Genomic DNA, 20,383 nt, shown 5'->3' on the forward strand with positions numbered 1-20,383 from the left:
GCCCAGTGGTCTCTTACACTCTTGACAGCAACAGAAGCATTTGGCAGAGCCATTTCTGCACCTGTTGTTAGGATTAAGGATGTACCTTGAACCAGGGGTCTAACCTCCGTAAATTCATTCCGCTCGCCACAACTTCTCTCATCCTGCTCATAGGGGTGTGTGTGTGAGAGAGAGATGAGATGAAATGCAACAGAGGGTAAGTCTGCATGGATGGCAACCAGCCTTTCTAGTCCCACTGGGCAATGGCTGGGTTCTCTCTGGCCACCCCTCTGCTCAATGTCTCTGTCTCCCCTTCAACTCCATGTTGCGTGGACCAGAATGGCCAACCTCACAAGGGAAGTAGATTTCATTGTTCACAGCAGTGATTCAATTGAAGCCCTTTGTTTCAATAAAAAGCTGGTTAGAGCAATGATTGCAAGTTCAATCACTGTATGGGACAGCTGCATATTCCTGCATTGTAAGGGGCTGGATGATCCTCAGGGTCCCTTACAACTCTATGAGTCTATGATAAAGGGAAACGACGAGTGTATGTGCTGAAGACAAGACACCACAAACAAACTTATCTAACTACCGGTAATCTTGCCATGTTTGATAAACTGGCAGGCGTCATACACTTGACATTTACAGATTATACATGAGGGAAAGCAACCTTGAGTTCCAAAACAGCTGACAGCTTTCCAGGGAATGGGATTTATCAATCCTATGCCCTTGGCGAAGGGAGGTGGTGCTGGTAGGAAGGTTAGCAAACCAAACAGTTCTCAGGAGGCGGAAACACAATTTTTGCTTCTAACATATAAAAGATGATCTCCCATGGCCAGGCGGGACTGCCTCTAGAATAGTTGCTATGTAAGAAGGGAAAAGCAAGCCTGATATGAGAAGCATGTGTGCCCTCCTGAAACCTTGAGAAGAGCAACTGAAGACCACAAACAACTTCTGCTGCTGGGATATGTGACATTTTATAACACTGGTTCCTCAATCAAGGTTATTTGCTCCAGGCTAATAGAATCTGGAGCTATCCCTGTAAAGAGGTCTGAGCTAGTTGCTCCAGACTCAGACCACATGGCTCTTACAAGCCATTCTTGTATTCATAAACCAATAATTTAGGAACTTTCAACACTGAAACTATGTCAACTTTTACTGCCTGTGCAATTTTTTCTGAATGTTGTATGGAGAAATCACATGAATTTGACGTTTTAACTTCCCAAACGTGTGGTCTTTTTCTATGCTGAGCAAGAGGGGAAATTTGGAAGAAACTTAGATGGGTATCTTTTAAAGGTCTAATGGCCTATATTTCCAAGCTTTACTTTGCTGCATATTTTGTGATTTTAAATCTCTGCTGCGGTTCTCTCACCAAAGTGTACTTGGCATCCACAGAATTCTTCTTTTATATTTATTTTCTTTCTTTCCTTCATTCCAACAGAGAATACATCTCACTGAACTACATCTAAGAAAACACACATAGGATTGTACTGCAGGGCTCTCCAGGTTTGTGGAAAATAGCATTCTTCATTTCTGGTCTGAACTAGCTCAAGACAGTTATAGCTGTCAGAATGGTTGACAGATTACTTAGTAGGGCTGGCAACCAATTAAACATTTTCCTTCCTTAATTAACTCTTTTGCTTTGAGTAATTGCTTGATTAATTAAGTAGATATTGTGTGGGTATTTATTTAAAACAACAGCTTGTCTCAACTAAACAAGAGAGATATAGCATTCTTCACCACATGACCTGCCTCAGAAAAGATGAATATAAAATGTCCGCAAGAATGCTACCTGCACCGCATGCTGCTCCAATTAAAATAAGAGTTTTAAATCGGTGAATAATAAAATAATTATGTTAAAGCTGTCTGTTGTTGTTGTTGAAAAGCTGTTTTCATAGTCAGTGCTGGGCAGCATAGCCAACCAAGCCAAGCCATTTCAAGATAAGTTTGTTGTTGTTTTGGCAGAGTGCTGGATCTTACTTGTGTGTTTATCAGATATTTCTCAATTATTAGAGGGCAGCCAGGACATTGGAAGTGATTTCCTACAAATATTTTCTGAAAAGCAAAAGAGGTGAAGAGGCAGCGGAGGAGCAAGCTGATCGGGCGCCTGGGACAACACGCGTGCCCTGCACCCAGGAGTGGGGCGAGTCAGGGCAGGACGCTCTGTGGGGCCTCCGAGGAGTCTGCCTGCCTCCTCCCACTCTGCCACCCTACAGCTGAGGGGGAGGCGGCGGGTGGACCGTTTGGGGCAGCTCAGAGCCTGCAGGTGCCCAAGCCACCACATCACTCCCAGGAGAGAGATGTGGCTCAGGTGCACTGCAGGCCCTGCGGTGAGTGCCATCCGGCATTTTGTCAACCTCCTCAGTGGTGACACCCTGGGTGGATCGCCTCCACTGCACCCCCTTCCTCCGCCCCTGTCAAGAGGGTACAGAACAAGGCTTCAGGCAGATTCTGCCCCTCATATTGCTGATCTTCTTCAGAACAGAAAAGCACACCTAAGTTTTCATTGGAAGTGGAAGCACACTGTTCTCAAAACAACAACTACAACCCTACATAGAACTTTGCAAGGTACCAGCATGCAGATAGTTGCTGGCATCCTTCTCTCTCTCGGCAATGGAAAAGTGCGCCATTAGGGGGTAAAGTCAAATTGCTGGGAACAGCGCCTGCTGTGGCATGGGCATCTACTGGCTAGTGTATGCGACTTTTAATGCCTATATTCTGTTTTCTAACCCTCAGAAGTTCTCAATGTGGCTTACAAAAAGTTTTTTTTAAATAGAATAAAAGAGCACACATTCAAGTGTGGTGTCAGGAACAGAAATAACATGGTGTTCGTATGGTGCCATGGTCATTCAGGTGGTATTTCCTGCCCTCATCCCTGGGTCTTGATTACGGTTAACCTTCAGCCTTCACCTGTGACCTCTGAGGTGAGGGAATGGATTCAAGCAGCTGGAACTTGCTTGGCCTATGATGGAGGCAAATCTTCCCTTGCTAACATTATAGTCATATCTCTCTTCACAAATTCTTAAGAAGTTTTTTTCAGTTGTTGTAGAAACATCTGCGAATCTTCTAGGCATCTCTTGGCTGAGAAACTTTCATATATGTATGTGTATGAGACAAAAGTTGGAAACCTAGGCCTACTCTATGGGAGATAAACCTGCTGGAGGAAGAACTGGCAAAACTTGGATTCAACAGCAGACTCAGCTGCTTCTAAAGTTGATCATGAGTGGGCCCCTCCGGGAGCGATGGGACGTGGTGGCATTCTGTTGCTCCCAGAGGGAATTGTAGGGGAAAGACATGTAGAACTTGGATGGACCAATTCTCAATGAGTCTGTCCATCCCTGTGACCACAGATCAACATGTTGGCATTTTTTCCAAACAAATCCCACTCTCCCTACTTGCTGCTTCTCTCTTATCCACCAAATATTTCTTATTCTCTTAAAAATCCTAAACTACGCCTCCCCCGCTACAATCCATCTCAGGTTGGGGCATGACCTGTATTAATGTATGTGGAACTAAGTAAGAGAGTTAGGCCAGCAGTCAGGGAGAGCAACTTAGTGACACAGAGAGAAGGCATAGGTTTTCAGCTATGAGAATTAACACCGCTTGTAGCATGATCTATCTCTTAAAGATCAATGGCATAATTCCAGCGATCGGCTGTTTCCTAAATCAGGGAATTAAGTGGGGGAAACTACATCAGCAGTCATATTAGAAAAGAAAGTTAGTGCTTTCCATACCAGGAATTTTAGCCAGGATTGAGGTAGCAAGCTCCTCAACAATCTCATCATTGCTTTTTCCTGTTCCTTGGGCAGTTGATCGTGGCTGTACATCAAGTATTGTAGTGATGAGGGTATTTGTCTCTTTGCGCTGTAATAAAGAAGCGATACATTCTAATTTGCACCTCAATTTTTAGGGTGTCTATGTTCAAAATAAATTATTTGATTTCCATAAGAAACATTTACGTTTATAAATCTATCTACCCATTTAATTCCTTCTTCATGCTCAAAAGATAAAACATGGCCACACATGGTTGCATATGAAACTCATCATAAAGTAGAAGTTTTACATTTTGTTCCCTTCAAAGTTTGCCACTTATAAAAGTGCATCTATCGTACATTCTTGAATCTTGACACCCATTTCCATTATTGATTCAATATAAGAATTTAAATCCTTCAATATCTATAAAGTTAACAATAACTTTTAGTACTTTCGTTTGAAAAAGCAGGCAATTGCTCCTACTTATTTGTAACTTAGTCCACTAAACTTTGTAGAATGCGTTATCAAATGTAGCTATAATAATAACAGAGAAAAGTTAACATTTAATGATTTTTGATAATTATCTTGCTAGCAGAAGATATAAAATCCTTTCTCTAGACTGTGAGTTTTATGGATGGGTTCTTCTTGGAGGGGGGTAATACCATCTCCCACTTCTTATAGCACTGAATCTTAAACACTGCTTCATTAGTCTAGTTTATAATGAACGATACACCATAAGCAAAATGTAATAAATACATTTTTAAAAACCCAGTCCTGATTTAAAAAGAATATTGTTTTTCATATCTGCTTCTTGGGGGGGGCATGATTTGAACTTCATATGCAAGTTATAATTTGTTATGGCAATATTTAAAATAGGTACTGCTGAAATGTTTATTCAATGTAACTTCTGTCTCACTGAGTCACTGTTGAGGTGACTGTGTTGGCTATTAACCACCATTAACATTCATTGTTTTAACTGCTGACCTTTCTCTCACTGTTTTGCCCCCTTAAACAAACACTCACAGAAAGTGTAGCCATTGTCCTAATGTGATTCTATTATATTTATTAATATAACCAAAAATAGGCTTGACTTTTATTTTGTGATTGTTAAAATGTGAGTCTGACACATATCTTTCTGCAATAACATTAAAGGTAAAGGGTAAAGGGACCCCTGTCTATTAGCTCCAGTCGTGACCGACTCTGGGGTTGTGGTGCTCATCTCGCTTTATTGGCCGAGGGAGCCGGCGTACAGCTTCCAGGTCATGTGGCCAGCATGACTAAGCCACTTCTGGTGAACCAGAGCAGCGCAGGGAAACGCCGTTTACCTTCCCGCTGGAGCGGTACCTATTTATCTACTTGCACTTTGTACTTTCAAACTGCTAGGTTGGCAGGAGCTGGGACCGAACAACGGGAGCTCACCCTGTCGCAGGGATTCAAACTGCCGACCTTCTGATTGGCAAGTCCTAGGCTCTGTGGTTTAACCCACAGCGCCACCCACGTCCCTGCCCTGAGACCTTAGGGTGAGGAGTGGATGATAAATAAATAAAATTATAGTAAAGATTTATTTTTCTGTCATCCTGATTATGCTTATTATTTTTCATTATTAATCCATCCAAAACCACATTTTAAAATTTGTTTTTTTTTCTGGGCAAAGTATGCGGAGAAATCATAAGCACACCCTGCATGCAAGGCATGGCTTGAAAAAAACGAACTGAGTTTTTTTGGGGTATGGTGGATTAGTCGGGGAGTCATGAACACACCTGTACCCTGAAATATGTTCCATTCTAGAACTAAGTGGTGTATTTGGCAGGTGGGTGCGGAAATACAGAGCCCACCCCGCCCTGTCAGCATCCCTATAAATTCATTTTACTTCCTTGACCATCACCATTCTTTTCCCAGCAGTTCACCCTCAAAATGAATTCAATTTACACTTCTGGGTGGGATTTCCCTTCATCCACACTCATTTTTATGTATAAATTCAGCTAATGTTTATTTTTCCAAACCACCCTACTAAATTCTCATTGCCTTAAGTCGTTCCTCCTGCAATTTGTTACAATTCAAGCAGTATCACTAAGGGGTGTGTGTAGGAATCCTGCCTCCACTGGAGCCTCCACTTTCAGTGGCAGTCAATCCTTCTGCTTAGAACAGCAGGATAACTGACGGCAATGAATTCACAATGCATCATCTGTAAGCTCAAATCTGAGGTGGGAGGTGGTGGTATTGACTGGAGTACATTTTCTTTAATCGCCCTTTAATTTTATTTGACCCATGCAAAGTGTTCTCTCCCCGAGACACAGCGCTGCACAACAGCATTTCCATTTGCCTTGACTGAAAAGAAATATACAGAGGATATGTCGTGTCACGACAGAGTCACACAACTATAACAATGTGTCCTCTCTGCTTTGGTTTGGAGGGGGGCAGGTGACTCCAGCAGTGCTTTCCAGTGCACTGAAGGCAGCAGCTTACACAGCTAAACAAAGAACGCCACACAGACAACTGCATTTGCAAATGCAATGCTCTTTGCAAACTTCCCTGATGGCCCTATTCAATTTGATGCATCTAATGCCAGCATGTGCCTAGGTCATCCCATACAGTGGTACCTCGGGTTACAAACACTTCGGGTTACAGACGCTTCAGGTTACAGACTCCGCTAACCCGGAAGTAGTACCTCGGGTTAAGAACTTTACTTCAGGATGAGAACAGAAATGGCGTGGGGGCGGTGGGAGGCCCCATTAGCTAAAGTGGTACCTCAGGTTAAGAACAGTTTCAGGTTAAGAACAGACCTCCGGAATGAATTATGTTCTTAACCAGAAGTACCACTGTATTATCACATTTATAGTAACTGTTTTCGCCTGCCATTTGGAGAGCCACCCCTTTGCTTGACAATATCAGTTGTTAATATGCTAGCTACCTGACAAGAAAAAAATGACAAAGAACAGTAAGTGGTGTGTGTGCCCATCACCTTCTCATCCTCACTTGAGCAGACAGACAGTAAGCCAGATCTGAACTAGTCATAAAGAACGTAAAAATAGCATTACTTTCCATAAAGAACTGGATCGGATAGCTAAGTGAGAATTCAAGTGAAATGGTACAGGTGATGAGTCTGTCAAATCGTAATCTGAACCAGCATCAATAATCAAATTACATCTCTAATTGTTACTAACATACTTCTTTTCCAATGAAAAGCCATGCTTCAATAAGTGGCTACATTTGCAAGTCGCACTAAACCATAGTGTAGTATGGTGGGAACCTCAGGTGTGTGTACCCTTTCTCCCATCTTGCTTGGCTAGGAAGACCTTTCATCTTTCAGTTTTGCTTAACCATAGTTTGTCGGTTTGTCTGAATCAACAAAGTGTGGTTAACATTATATATACACTGTACTTTTCCATGTATAAGACGCCACCATGTATAAGGTGACCCCTATTTTTTGAACCCAAAATTAAGAAATCAATATTTTAAACATCAAACAGAACAACTTTGATATTTTATTAAATATTCAAAGCACCAGAACTGGCATTGCTGAGCTTTTTTTTGTTTTGCTTTTGTTTTTTTCCTCTGACGCCTGGCAGCTTCTTCACGTCAGCCGCGGGAACGTAAATAGTGTTTTTTAAAAATATACCCCTGTTCATTCACCATCCGTGTATAAGAAGACCCCCAATTTTGGACTTTTTTTTTTAAAAAAAAAGAACACACCGTCTTATACACTGAAAAATATGGTAGTTTGTTTAAAACAAGCCAACTTGTTAGACAGCATTAAGTCACAGTTCCCCAGATCAGATGTTAATAGACGCGCAGATCTCTTTACCAACTATGATGCGCAATCAGAATAAGGATGTGTGTGAAGGAATATCACGCAGCCATGATGAACACAGAGTTCAGGAATCATGGTTTATGAAGGAGTGCACAAATGTCCAAATGTGCCCCATCAGGCACAGAAATGCAGTTTGGATGTCAATTGGGGGTTTCTGTGCAATTTTAACTGAATATTAATAATCCCCCACTTGGCTTAAATAAATCTAATCTCCACTGAGAATGCTAACTACACATGCACATTAAGATGACCTTCAGTAAATATTTTTTTTAAAAAATTGCTTCAGAATTGTTTAAGGAAACTGCATAGCATAAATATATTAAATCTGAATGAACTGGTTGTCGTCGTAACTTTAAAGCTGTTCTTCCTCTCATTAGAGTTTTAAAGCCCATTAGATCATAAATTGTTACAGATACTATTGATGTTAATGAAAGGCAGCTTTTGAATAAATCATAACATGATTTTAAAACAAAACAAAAGCCACTACTTGTGGGGAAGAAGCAGCCATGTGTGGACGGACTGCTTAGCAATCACTGCTTGTTATTTCTCTTCAACCAACTGCAACCATTAAAGCAAACTCTCCTTTAACGTTAAGGAGTATAACTCATTTATCTTAATTACCTTGGAGCACATATCTTAAATATATTCACAAACCTGGAAAGCTAAATTGGCATTTTCATGCATTCCAAATATTTCTGGGTCATCAATCAAAGGAAGGTTTTCAATGTAGTCTTTAAAATCTTGCAGACTGTCAGCCACTGGGGCAAAATATATACCTATTGTATAGAAAGGCAAACACAGCAGAAAAAGGTTAAAGGTAAAGGTAAAGGTACCCCTGCCCGTACAGGCCAGGCTTGACAGACTCTAGGGTTGTGCGCTCATCTCACTCTAGAGGCCGGGAGCCAGCGCTGTCCGCAGACACTTCCGGGTCACGTGGCCAGCGTGACGAAGCTGCTCTGGCGAACCGGCACCAGCTCAGCACACGGAAACGCCGTTTACCTTCCCACTATAAAGCGGTACCTATTTATCTACTTGCACGTAAGGGTGCTTTCGAACTGCTAGGTGGGCAGGAGCTGGGACCGAAAGACGGAAGCTCACCCCGCCGTGGGGATTCGAACCGCCGACCATGCGATCGGCAAGTCCTAGGCACTGAGGTTTTACCCACAGCGCCACCCGCGTCCCTCAGAAAAAGGTTAGTCACATACAAAACTAATTCAGAATCATAGTACATACATGTGCTTTGTAGTTTTATGAATATGAGGGTACAAGACAGCCAAAAATTTAGATTAGTGACAGAATTTAAGGTTTGAGGTGTTTAATTAAGCTTGCTTTAAAAAAAATAATGTATGTGCCAAAGGAAGCACAGTCTGTAGTGTAAGCACCAATATTTAGCATGGGTAAACACTAACTAAATTAGGCAGATTTCTGAAGCGTGTATTAGGACAGTAATCCTAGCCAATCAACAAGTGTTAATTGAAAAGACTAATTTTCTTGTAAGGTGAACTGGCCCGGAGGATACACCATTTGAAGTTCAAAGTATCAAAAGGGCTGAGTGTTGAATAGATGTGAAAAGCCAATCCCCTTTGAGGTAATGAGCTTCAGCACATCAAAGGAGGCGACATCCCCTGGGTTATAAGAGGGGCCAGAATTTAGGGTATGGGAGAAGATATGGGGTTAGGGCTGGAGTGATGCAATCGGGTAGCATAAAAGGAAACATTAAGGTGGGTTGTGCCCTGCAGCGCAACATAGGCTGCAGAGAAAGGATAGTGTGGGGCTTATTGTTGCTGCTGTTAGGAAATAAGCTGGTGTTTTGGGCTTCTGCTGTTGTGAACTTCCTCTGTTGTAGGACTTCCTCTCTCCCCTCCCTGCAGGTCTCAGCAGTCCTGCATGTGCTCCACAGGGTCTCCTAGGTTTGTGGAAGAAATCTGAGGGATCTCCAAGGTGGAGAGAGGAAGGGCAAGTTCGATTGGCTTGAATGGAAGCCAGTTGTGTAAGCGGGTGGCTATAGTTGGATACCATCCAATACTAAAAAACAAACACCACCATGAAGGTAGTTTTCAAACACATTTTGAAGGCACCACCTTCTAGGAGGATGGATCTATGGATCTGCTCAGTGTGACCAATGCAAACAGGGCACACAAATGATAAATATCCAGGTGCTACCTATATTTAACCATCTACAAGGATGTAATGCATCCGGTGTGATTCAAAGACTCATGAGGACTTCAGACCTTCCAATAGTTCTTGACGCTTTCCCCTTGTATTAAATTTTAAACTCAGACGATCTAATAAAGACTTTAAGGAGTTCTTGTAAAGCTTATAAAATATGCAGTAATCTCTTTAGAATCTATAAAGGCTGCAGGCCTCCTAAATCCCTGAACTGGGGCATTTCTGTTAATAACTTTAACATGCTGTTCTAATCGGAAAAGTTAACTGTGTAAAAATAGCACAGTGAAGTGAAATGTTTATGTTGTGATTCCCAGAACAGATATGTGCAATTTACATATTACAGTGAAATAAAACTGGCCTTTCCTAACTGGTTTCCTATAAGTGTTAAATTGAATCTGTATAGATTTACATTCATCCGTGTGGGTGTGTTTGTGTGTGTTTTAAAAAGCTTCAGTAATTGCATCCCCTTAACAAGTCAATCATGTCTAAGCAGAGCAAGGTGTTGCTGTCTTTCCCAGGGTCCTACATGACATCCCAGCCAGGGGCAGATCTAATATGAAACTAATGAAGCTCAAGCTTCAGGGCCCCTAATCCTGGAAGGGCCCCAGAAGTGAATTTAGTCCTCGTTGCTTAAACATTGGGGGTCTAATAGGCCCAATTTGAGTTGCAAGACTCAATTTTTTAAAAAAAGTAATTTATTATTATTATTATTATTATTATTATTATTATTATTATTATTATTATATATTTCAACAATCCCAAAGTTTGATAGTCAGTAACACAGATTTTAGGGACGCGGGTGGCGCTGTGGGTTAAACCACAGAGCCTAGGGCTTGCCGTTCAGAAGGTCGGCGGTTCAAATCCCCGCAACGGAGTGAGCTCCCATTGCTCGGTCCCTGCTCCTGCCAACCTAGCAGTTCGAAAACACGTCAAAGTGCAAGTAGATAAATAGGTACTGCACTGGCAGGAAGGTAAACGGCGCGTTTCCGTGCACTGCTCTGGTTCTCCAGAAGTGGCTTAGTCATGCTGGCCACATGATCCGGAAGCTGTACGCCGGCTCCCTTGGCCAATAAAGCGAGATGAGCACCGCAACCCCAGAGTCGGTCACGACTGGACCTAATGGTCAGGGGTCCCTTTACCTTTACCTTAGATTTTGTAAAGATTTGGCAATCGGTTGTGGAACATCCCAACTGAAGAAAACAACAGTGGTTACCCAGACATTGTTGCTGGTTGCAAAGGGCCCCCCCCCAACATGGTGGAGGATATGTTTGTATTCCTAAACACTCTACCCACTCAGAAGGGAGAGTACTCTTAGTTGTATATGATAGTTTTCTTCCGTCATCTGATTCTGAGAAAACAGGTGTTGCTTACTGCTAGATCGGGAGTGGAGAACCTTAAGCCAGGGGGATAGATACAGCCCCCCAGATTTCTCTATGTGGCCCTCGGGACTCTCCCAGTCAACACTGTCTCCTGTATCCCTCTTGAGTGCTTTTGCCTGGCTGGAATGTGTTCCTGAACCACCAGTGTGGGCTTAGGACCTGGGAGACAAGGGTTCAAATCCCCACTCAGCCGTGAAGCTCACTGGTTGACCTTGAGCTAGTCTCTCATTCTCAGCCTAACCTATCTGACAGGGTTGTTGTGAGGCAGAGGCACCGTCTTGCATCTAAGATTGGGCAGCTGCCATGAGTCGCACGTGTTTGACATCATACATGCGCGCAACGTCGCATTGGTGGAAAGAGGCCAAGTGGGGAGCCCAGTGCAGTAAGGCTTCTTCTCTTATGCTCCGAAGGAGCCAGCCATTCAACCTGTATCTTATACACGTGTTTGTGGAATGATCACTTGGGAAATCTTCACTGGAAACAACAGTGTGCTAGTCATTACTGCAAGGGACGTAATTACTTTGTGAATGCCAATATTGCTCTGCCAATTTGGCAAAACCAATAAATACCAATCAAAATATACGTATTCCTACAAACTGCTCTGTCAGGCAGGAGGGAAAAAACTGAGGAGATTGAGCCTGCCTCCCACATTTATTGGCTTCTGTCTCTGTCACATGATGAGGGAATTACCCAGTCCAGTGGTTTCACTGTCCACCACAGTAAATTGGCAGATGGTAAGGAGAATGGCTATATGGCTTGAAGTGCCAAAACAGTGAGTTTGGGAAAGGCAAGTCTCTATCTGATGAGCCTGTACACAAGTGGACTTAGCTGTAGGCAATAGATTTTGTGTTGTATTGCTGGTGGAAGATGGAAGCCGCCCAGAGTGGCTGGTGAAACCCAGCCAGATGGGCGGGATATAAATTAAAATAAATATGTTATTATTATTAAGCATATAAGTATGTCTAGCATTCAGCAAGTTTTCTATATATAGCTGCACAGTTCTGTGCTGAAAGCGACTAAGGACTCACAACTAAAAATGTATAATAAATGTGTAAACCTAAGGTGCCGCAGGACTCTTTTTTAACAGAATCTTCCATTAACGTGAGACCTCCACAGCTTGAAAATATATTTACCTGATTCTGAATATTTATAGTCTTCTTCTAACGTTTCAGGAGCAAAAAACCTCCTTAGGACTGTGCGAAGACATCTCTGATCCCAAGCATCTGTAACTCGTCCTCCATATGTAATTTCGCCTGCAAAACATCAGTTTTACAGATTATGATGACATCTTTCACTTTTTGTACATAATTCATTTTCTCGGGGTATATATTTTCACATTGCTGAACGGTTAGTTGATAAAATGTGATGTTCTCAAACCAGAATTCATTGAGTCTTCTTTTCCTTGTAACAGGAAAGAAAAGAAGGCCTAAATAAATTAGAGTAGGCCCACTGAAATGAATGCAAGAAAGTTAGTTATGCCCAATAATTTAAACAGGTCATCTCTGAGCAGGACTAACACTGGATACAAGCCAGATTTTTAAAATTTTCATTCTACATCTGGACCAAACTAGCTTGTATTCAGAACTATATTTATATTACAATAATGCCCAGTTATTTAATACATTTGGATTACTGAATAGGGCTGCCATACATCCCGGACATATCCAGGATTTGTCCAGCGCTAATAGCATCTGGGCAGAATTTCTGGAAATCGTGAAAATGTCCAGGAAAACCTGGATGTATGGTAACCCATGTCAGAAGTGCTGATTTTTTTTGGAGAACTTCCTTAAAAATAACTCAAATGGCAGAAAGATCAGTCTGAAAAAATTGTACTTTTCAGTTGGCAGAATAAATCTACTGTAAAATTGTTAGGATATCTGTCTGCTGGAAGGAATACAGGTTAAACCTGAAGGGTTTGAAAATGGCTACTGATGGAGGACTGCTAATGTGAAATTTTGCTTTCTGGATAAAATTCTTTCTACCTTGAGAAAGCTACTGTGAAACGAGCTTTGATATCTTCTGAGTTTGTTTGAACTGGTATCTAATATACTTATTTTGAAGAGATAAGCAAGCATTTCATCCCTTTAGGAACAGATGATATGCATTATTTAATTCATTCCAGGCAAGAATAATTAATAGCTCCCAATGATAATGTTTTACTGACCAGCTCTGTTCAAATAAGATAATGTCTCCTGACATTTTGTGTATGTCATACCTTTGTTTCCAGATATTAAGAAGCTGGATTAAAGGAACTAATTTTTATGTACAGAGGATAGTAATGCAGTAAAATGAGACCTTTGTGGTTATAGAAGGGATTTCACAGTCCCTGCATAATATAGTGAGAAAAGAAACAAAAATTGTATTGGCTGGAATTGAATGTGATGACAGTAGCATCTCAAAGTCACATTTAGAGCTGTTGTGGGGAGCAAAATTTCAACAGCTGATGAAATGGAAGAGACAGAGAAGCTCATGCAATTCAGGTTTTCTTCAGTGCAGACCAAGTATGATGTTTTCTGTGACTGTTTTGGAGCTATGGAATTCAAATAGCCATACTGAGTAAACAAACTCAGGACTAGCCCAGTAGAACCATAGGTCCTTCTCTCCTGCAGGAAGCTCTCCAGGCCACCTATCCTCACTTCCTCAAAACTAGTCAACATGTTCTTAATTCAGAAATAGTGAATGGTAAAAATGTCCTTGATTCCGTAGGTATCCAGATGAGGGGGCTGATTGTTTATGCATAACTTAATTAAGAGTATTTTATCTGCTGCTGTTTACTATTTTTAAAATGGTCTGGAGGTGGATTTTAATCTCCAAGTCCAATTCTAACTGTAGACATTTTCAACTTTGCGTTTAGATTGGTTTCATTGTTGCTAACATCATGGCTGCTGCCATTCTTGTTGCAAGTCACTTTGGTCTGGGGTTTGTTGTTGTTTAGTCATTTAGTCGTGTCCGACTCTTTGTGACCTCATGGACCAGAGCACACCAGGCACTCCTGTCTTCCACTGACTCCCGCAGTTTGGTCAAACTCATGTTGGTAGCTTCGAGAACACTGTCCAACCATCTCATCCTCTGTTGTCCCCTTCTCCTTGTGCCCTCAATCCTTCCCAATATCAGGGTCTTTTCCAGGGAGTCTTCTCTTCTCATGAGGTGGCCAAAGTATTGGAGCCTCAGCTTCACGATCTGTCCTTCCAATGAGCACTCAAGGCTAATTTCCTTCAGAATGGATAGGTTTGATCCTCTTGCAGTCCATGGGACTCTCAAGAGTCTCCTCCAGCACCATAACTCAAAAGCATCAATTCTTCTGCGACCAGCCTTCTTTATGGTCCAGCTCTGACTTCCATACATCACTACTGGGAAATGGTCTGGGGTAGTGGTTCTCAATGCGGACCACATGCTTTTCAAAAACCAAGCCATGAATCCCCTACTTTTGAAAATTTTGATATCTCTATGATAGTTTTTGTTATGTGAATGGTGCCACGGACCCCCTGAGTGGGTTATGTGGACCCCCAGGGTCTGTGGATCACCAACTGGGAATCACTGGTCTAGGGTCCAATGAGCCATGCAGTAAGATATAAATATAATAAACAACTTAGTAAAAATAGTTGGTCCTACACAGCTGAGAAGGTATTTCGGTGAGACTGCCAGTGAAATAAAACAAATTAGCTGTAACTAAGTGTTTGACAGACATGGGTGAATGCACAAATCTTCACAACTCATACTGACAGAGTACTTTCAGTTGCAATTTGTGCCCACTGAATAGCCTTCACTTAGCAAGCAACCCTGAAAGCAATTGCATTCAGCTCAAAGAATCTGCAGTAATTCTACTCTTCGGCTTGGTAGAACACAGCACAGACAAATAGAACATTTGCTGTTTATTACAAGTGAGACGATTTATCCTGTGACACGGGTAACTACTGGCAAAAAATGTAAAACCAAACAAAAATGAATAAACAAGCATGACATTTAAAGCTCACTTTAAATGTTAGTGCTTTCTCACAGACATAATTCAACCCCATTTTAAACAGCATTTGTAGAAACCAAATAGTACGGTAAGTAAAACACTGTAACGTATGCAAAATGCAGTTTTAACTTTAGTGAAATAAAATCACTATCCTAAAAGGAAATATGCATTGCCTAAACTACTATAAACAGGATTCTGTATGTTTTAAACATACATTCTAAACTTAATACATATTCCACCGTGCCTGACTCTTCACAAATTCTCAACTTCTTCTTAACATTGTTTATTCTTAAAAAGAGTGTCAACTCAAAGTCCTTGAAGTTAAGGAAGGTATGCATGCTGATCAGATGTGGATAGCAAGATACATAAAGCAGACATATGTGGCTGTCAGGAAAAATGGGTTCCACGTGCAAGATCAGAAACAGCACTTGTGTTTTGTTGGGATTCAATCTCAACCTGTTAACCACCATCCACCCATTTACTGTGGAATAATGTGTGCATGGATAAGCAATAATATCACAGCTGTTATTAAACTGGCAAAATACTATACCTGTTATATATATGAGGGCATCCCAGGGCACCTTCCCCTCTTGACAATAAAGATTGAGGTTCAATAAGGCGCATTCTCTGTCACTGTCATTAAATTCATAACAAATGTTCCAACCAAGAGGTCCAAATTTTTTCCTCTCCTTGAAGATTAAGAGACAACAAAGAGATTAAATTAGGTTTGATCAGTGTCCTCTGAACTTCACGATGCGGTTTCAGTGGATTTTTTTAATCATAAAAGGCAAAAGATGTGTACATTCTGAAGAGAAACCAGAGCACGGTGTCTTTTTAGTGTAACAACTATTTGTCTCCTTCTGTTTAGTTTGGCTAGTTTCCTACTGAGTGCCATTTCATGGATTATTTCATTCATTCATTGATCCTGTTAAACTGTAATCATTCTGTCAGGTAGCACACACATGCTCTAGGAAATTAACTAGGAGAAGGGCTCCTATGGTTTTGGAAAATGTAATGAATATAATTATTCCTTACTCAGGATTTTATTTTAATTTTTTACTGCACCTAGTTTGCATCTGAGATATGCGCCATTACGGATCCTTGTTGATCTGGAGATCAAGCTGAAGGGCAGGGCTTTTAGATACCAGCAGTGTATAGCCAGTGTTTTGGAAATCTGGGAGGACTAACTAGTAATGTCCATAGGTCAGGGAATCAACCAGTTTTTACAGAGTTGAGTGGGTGTGTGGAAAGTCTTGGTTAGGGTTGTTCCTCCTTGGCTCTGTGACTTCTGAGGAAGCTGTTGTTTCTGAATTGCTCGGGAATCATCACAAAGCAGAGGAAGCTGTGGGAAACCTGGTATAAAAGTTAGATGTAAACACTAGCTTCTCAGTAAACATTGACTCTTCTACAGGATTTTACTAATCAAAAACACTGTACAGTACATGAATTCAAAGCGCCATTAAATGAATGTCTACTCAGAAGTAAGTTCTATTGCATTTACTGAGACCTACACCAATTCTCAAGTATGTATAGTATCTCAACGCTACTACTAAGGGGAGGCATCTATATTTCAATATTAGAAATGTCCATGTTTCCAAAGCGAAGTTCTTTGGACATAATCAAGATAAACTGAGGCATAATTGTGTTTCACTGATATCCACTTCTGATTCAACTGCTTTAGAATTCAAAAGGAGCCTTTTCGTAAGTGAGACTATAACAAATGCATTAGAAATGGAACTTCTAACTTTTTCAGACTGTTCTGGTCTAAAATCTGTACATTTCTGCAATATTTTATTGCACACTTCAGCAAAAATCAAAAATTTACAGGTTGTTTTATTTCAGTACAGGAAACTTGGATGTAGCCCCAGATAACCCCATCTATCTCTGTCCTTAGCTCTGTGACTTACAAAATGTGAAGCAAAGGACGCAGAAGAAACTCTAGGAGAGACAAATGAGAATCTTGCGGGGAGGGGGGGCCTCTCCTGATTCTCCCTTCTTACATGTGGGGCACAGAGTAATTGGACAGCACATTTCCCTCTCCTCAATAGCAATATGCCCTTTGGATTAAATTAAAGCAATAAAGATGCTCATCTACTGCTGTAAACGCAGCAAACAGGAATTGTATTTTCTGTCCTCAGAAACATTTGATAATATTTGCTCCTTTAAATTTCCAATAATTAAAAATAACTAATTAAAATATTCATATAAGAAACTCATGCCTAGACCTTAAGATTGTGATAAAAATGAGATAGCCCCCATCTGCGCTGCTACTCACAGCAATGTGGAAGAAAGGCAGAACACAAATTTGTGGAGAGGGAGAAAGAGAGAGGGGATATGTTTTCTGAACAGCGTAACATCTACTGAAGCTGTTGCTGCTGCCCTTTTTCATATTCTTAAAATAATAAGAGGTACCTGAATGATAGCATGGAAGAAACAAATGCCAAAAATTATTTTTCTCCAGGTTTTCCCCAGGATATTTTCTTCAAAAAACGAAGATGTCATTTCTGTGAATGCTCGTCTGATGTTTGCTCGCAGACCTTTCGGGGGTTCATTAGTTACCTGAATACATACAGATATAAATAAATGTATTGTTATATAGTTACTAGACGGACTGCTAAACATCTGCACTGATAAACTGGCCCATAGCAAATATTCTTGCAATCCTAGGATAACATTACAGTCTGTAACCCTGCCATGAAGCAGTAGTTACAAATATTTACTTGCACAGATATAGGACTGAGCTACATAGGTTTGCCTTCTAGTTCCTCACTGTGTTGTCACGTTTAATTTAAGAATTAGCAGCTATCTGCATGCAAACTGTATTTTATATTCAGAAGGCGGCTCACAGCTTTTAACCACATTAATGCACTGATTGCTTACCCCAGGAAATATATGGAAATGGAACTCTATGTTATGACAATAAGGAAATTTAGAGCAAAGAAAATAGAAATCATCTTATGCAAGAGAAGGGGGGGAGGAGAAGCAACCAATATATATGCAAGTAGAATAATGCAAGTAAGTAAGAATTGATACTACAAAACAACTCCTATGGGTTTTATTTGGAAATTATATTTTTAAGCTCCTAGATATTGGGTTACTGGAAAACTGCTTTAACCGAGTAGAAACCAATTGTAGCCACAGGTAGTGTTATTAAAATCAGTAGAGGTAGTACAGTTCATGGCAAGACAAATTTTCTGCAAAATCATATGGATACAATACTAAAGGAATGCAGAAGAAAAAGAAGTAATTGAATTGAACTTTTCTCATGGGACGCAGGTTTCCCCAACCTGTCTGGTCTTTGACCGCAATAAAGATTGATTGTCTCCCCAACAAATTCAGAATGCTTTAAAAAGCAGTAACATATGGGGTTCAACTTCAAATGCACACTGCTTCTCAGCCTAACATACCTCACAGGGTTTTTGTGAGGCTAGAAATGGAAAGGACTTGAACCATGTACCTTGAGCTCCTCAGACAAAAGGTGGCATATAAATGTAAGAATGCAAGATGGGGATATAATTCCAAGAGCAAGGAAGAGATGGCAAAGACAAAACTGCATGGGAAAGTGGCCTCCTATCCCAATATACCCACTGCCGCTTACTGGCCTGTACCTTGAACTCCATTCTAGGACACCTACCTATATGGTGCCCCCGTTCTCCCTTTAGTCCTCACCATTAACCAAAATAAAGCCCAAGTTTGCATAACTCAATTGTGCAAATTCATTCCCTGCCATCTTTGTCTCCTCCTCTATCACAACTTAACCTGTACAGGGTCTGTTTTTCTGTACTTTTGTTTCCCCCCTTATGTTACTTTTTAAACAAACAAGCAAATAACTAGGTGTCAATGAAGCAGATGCCTAAAGCTGATCTGACTACACACATGGAGGTTATAGGTGTGTTACCCCTGAGGTGTGTTACCCCCGAGGATGTGGACAGGCTGCTTGGACGCGTGAAACCAACCACCTGTCTCCTTGATCCTTGCCCATCCTAGCTAATAAAAGCAAGCCGGGAAGGGCTGGGCGATGGGCTCTGCGGGGTGGTGAATGCTTCCCTCTGTGAGGGAACATTCCCAGATCCGCTGAAAAAGGCGGTCATTAAACCGCTTCTTAAAAAACCATCTTTAGACCCGGCCAGTATGGCCAACTATCGCCCAGTCTCAAATCTTCCATTCTTGGGCAAGGTGATTGAGCGTGTGGTTGCTGAACAACTCCAGGCACGCCTGGAGGATGCGGACCATTTGGATCCCTTCCAGTCGGGATTCAGGCCTCATCATGGGACTGAAACTGCCTTGGTTGCACTGGTTGATGATCTCCGGCGAGCTAGGAACAAAGGTGAGAGTTGTTTCCTAGTTCTGCTGGATCTCTCAGCGGCCTTTGATACAATCGACCATAACATCCTTCTGGACCGTCTAGAGGGGCTGGGAGCTGGGGGCACTGTTATATAGTGGTTTCACTCCTTCCTCCTGGGCCGTGTTCAGAAAGTGGTGGTGGGGGATGAATGTTCAGACCCCTGGGCCCTCACTTGTGGGGTGCCTCAGGGTTCCGTCCTCTCCCTCATGCTTTTTAACATCTATATAAAGCCATTGGGAGAGATCATCAGGGGGTTTGGACTGGTTGTCCATCAATATGCAGATGATACCCAGCTCTACCTCTCTTTCAAATCAGAACCAGTGAAGGCGGTGAAGGTCCTGTGTGAGCGCCTGGAGGTGGTTGGAGGATGGATGGCGGCTAATGGATTGAAGTTGAATCCTGACAAGACAGAAGTACTGTTTTTAGGGGACGGGGGGCGGGCTGGTGTGGAGGACTCCCTGGTCCTGAATAGGGTAACTGTGCCCCTGAAGGACCAGGTCCGCAGCCTGGGAGTTATTTTGGACTCACAGCTGTCCATGGAGGCGCAGGTCAATTCTGTATCCAGGGCAGCTGTCTACCAACTCCACCTGGTACGCAGGCTGAGACCCTACCTGCCCGCGGACTGTCTCGCCAGAGTGGTGCATGCTCTAGTTATCTCCCGCTTGGACTACTGCAATGCGCTCTACGTGGGGCTACCTTTGAAGGTGACTCGGAAACTACAACTAATCCAGAATGCGGCAGCTAGACTGGTGACTGGGGGTGGCCGCCGAATCCACATAACACCGGTCTTGAAAGACCTACATTGGCTCCCAGTACATTTCCGAGCACAATTCAAAGTGCTGGTGCTGACCTTTAAATCCCTAAACGGCCTCGGCCCAGTATCCCTGAAGGAGCGTCTCCAACCCCATCGTTCTGCCCGGACACTGAGGTCCAGCGCCGAGGGCCTTCTGGCGGTTCCCTCATTGCGAGAAGCAAAGCTACAGGGA

At 41.9% G+C, this 20,383-nt stretch overlaps 1 protein-coding gene and 1 long non-coding RNA gene across 3 annotated transcripts in view; one reads left to right on the top strand and one right to left on the bottom strand.

Moving 5' to 3' along the window:
* Positions 1-20,383, top strand: part of LOC310753143 — a 254,263-nt gene that overhangs the window by 217,478 nt on the left and 16,402 nt on the right. The window lies entirely within an intron of this gene.
* The window catches only part of DNAH6 (dynein axonemal heavy chain 6), a 119,567-nt gene that overhangs the window by 10,860 nt on the left and 88,324 nt on the right, over positions 1-20,383 (bottom strand). For both annotated transcript variants that reach the window (XM_083592576.1, XM_083592577.1), the window contains 5 exons: positions 17,465-17,611; positions 15,603-15,741; positions 12,225-12,344; positions 8,198-8,319; positions 3,714-3,843 (listed from right to left, as the gene is read on the bottom strand). In XM_083592576.1, coding sequence (XP_083448702.1) covers positions 3,714-3,843; positions 8,198-8,319; positions 12,225-12,344; positions 15,603-15,741; positions 17,465-17,611 — 658 coding nt within the window. The remainder of the gene's footprint in view (positions 1-3,713; positions 3,844-8,197; positions 8,320-12,224; positions 12,345-15,602; positions 15,742-17,464; positions 17,612-20,383) is intronic.

The sequence above is a fragment of the Podarcis filfolensis genome (genome assembly GCF_964270895.1).
Source record: "Podarcis filfolensis genome assembly, chromosome: 17".
Classification (NCBI taxonomy): Eukaryota; Metazoa; Chordata; class Lepidosauria; order Squamata; family Lacertidae; genus Podarcis; species Podarcis filfolensis.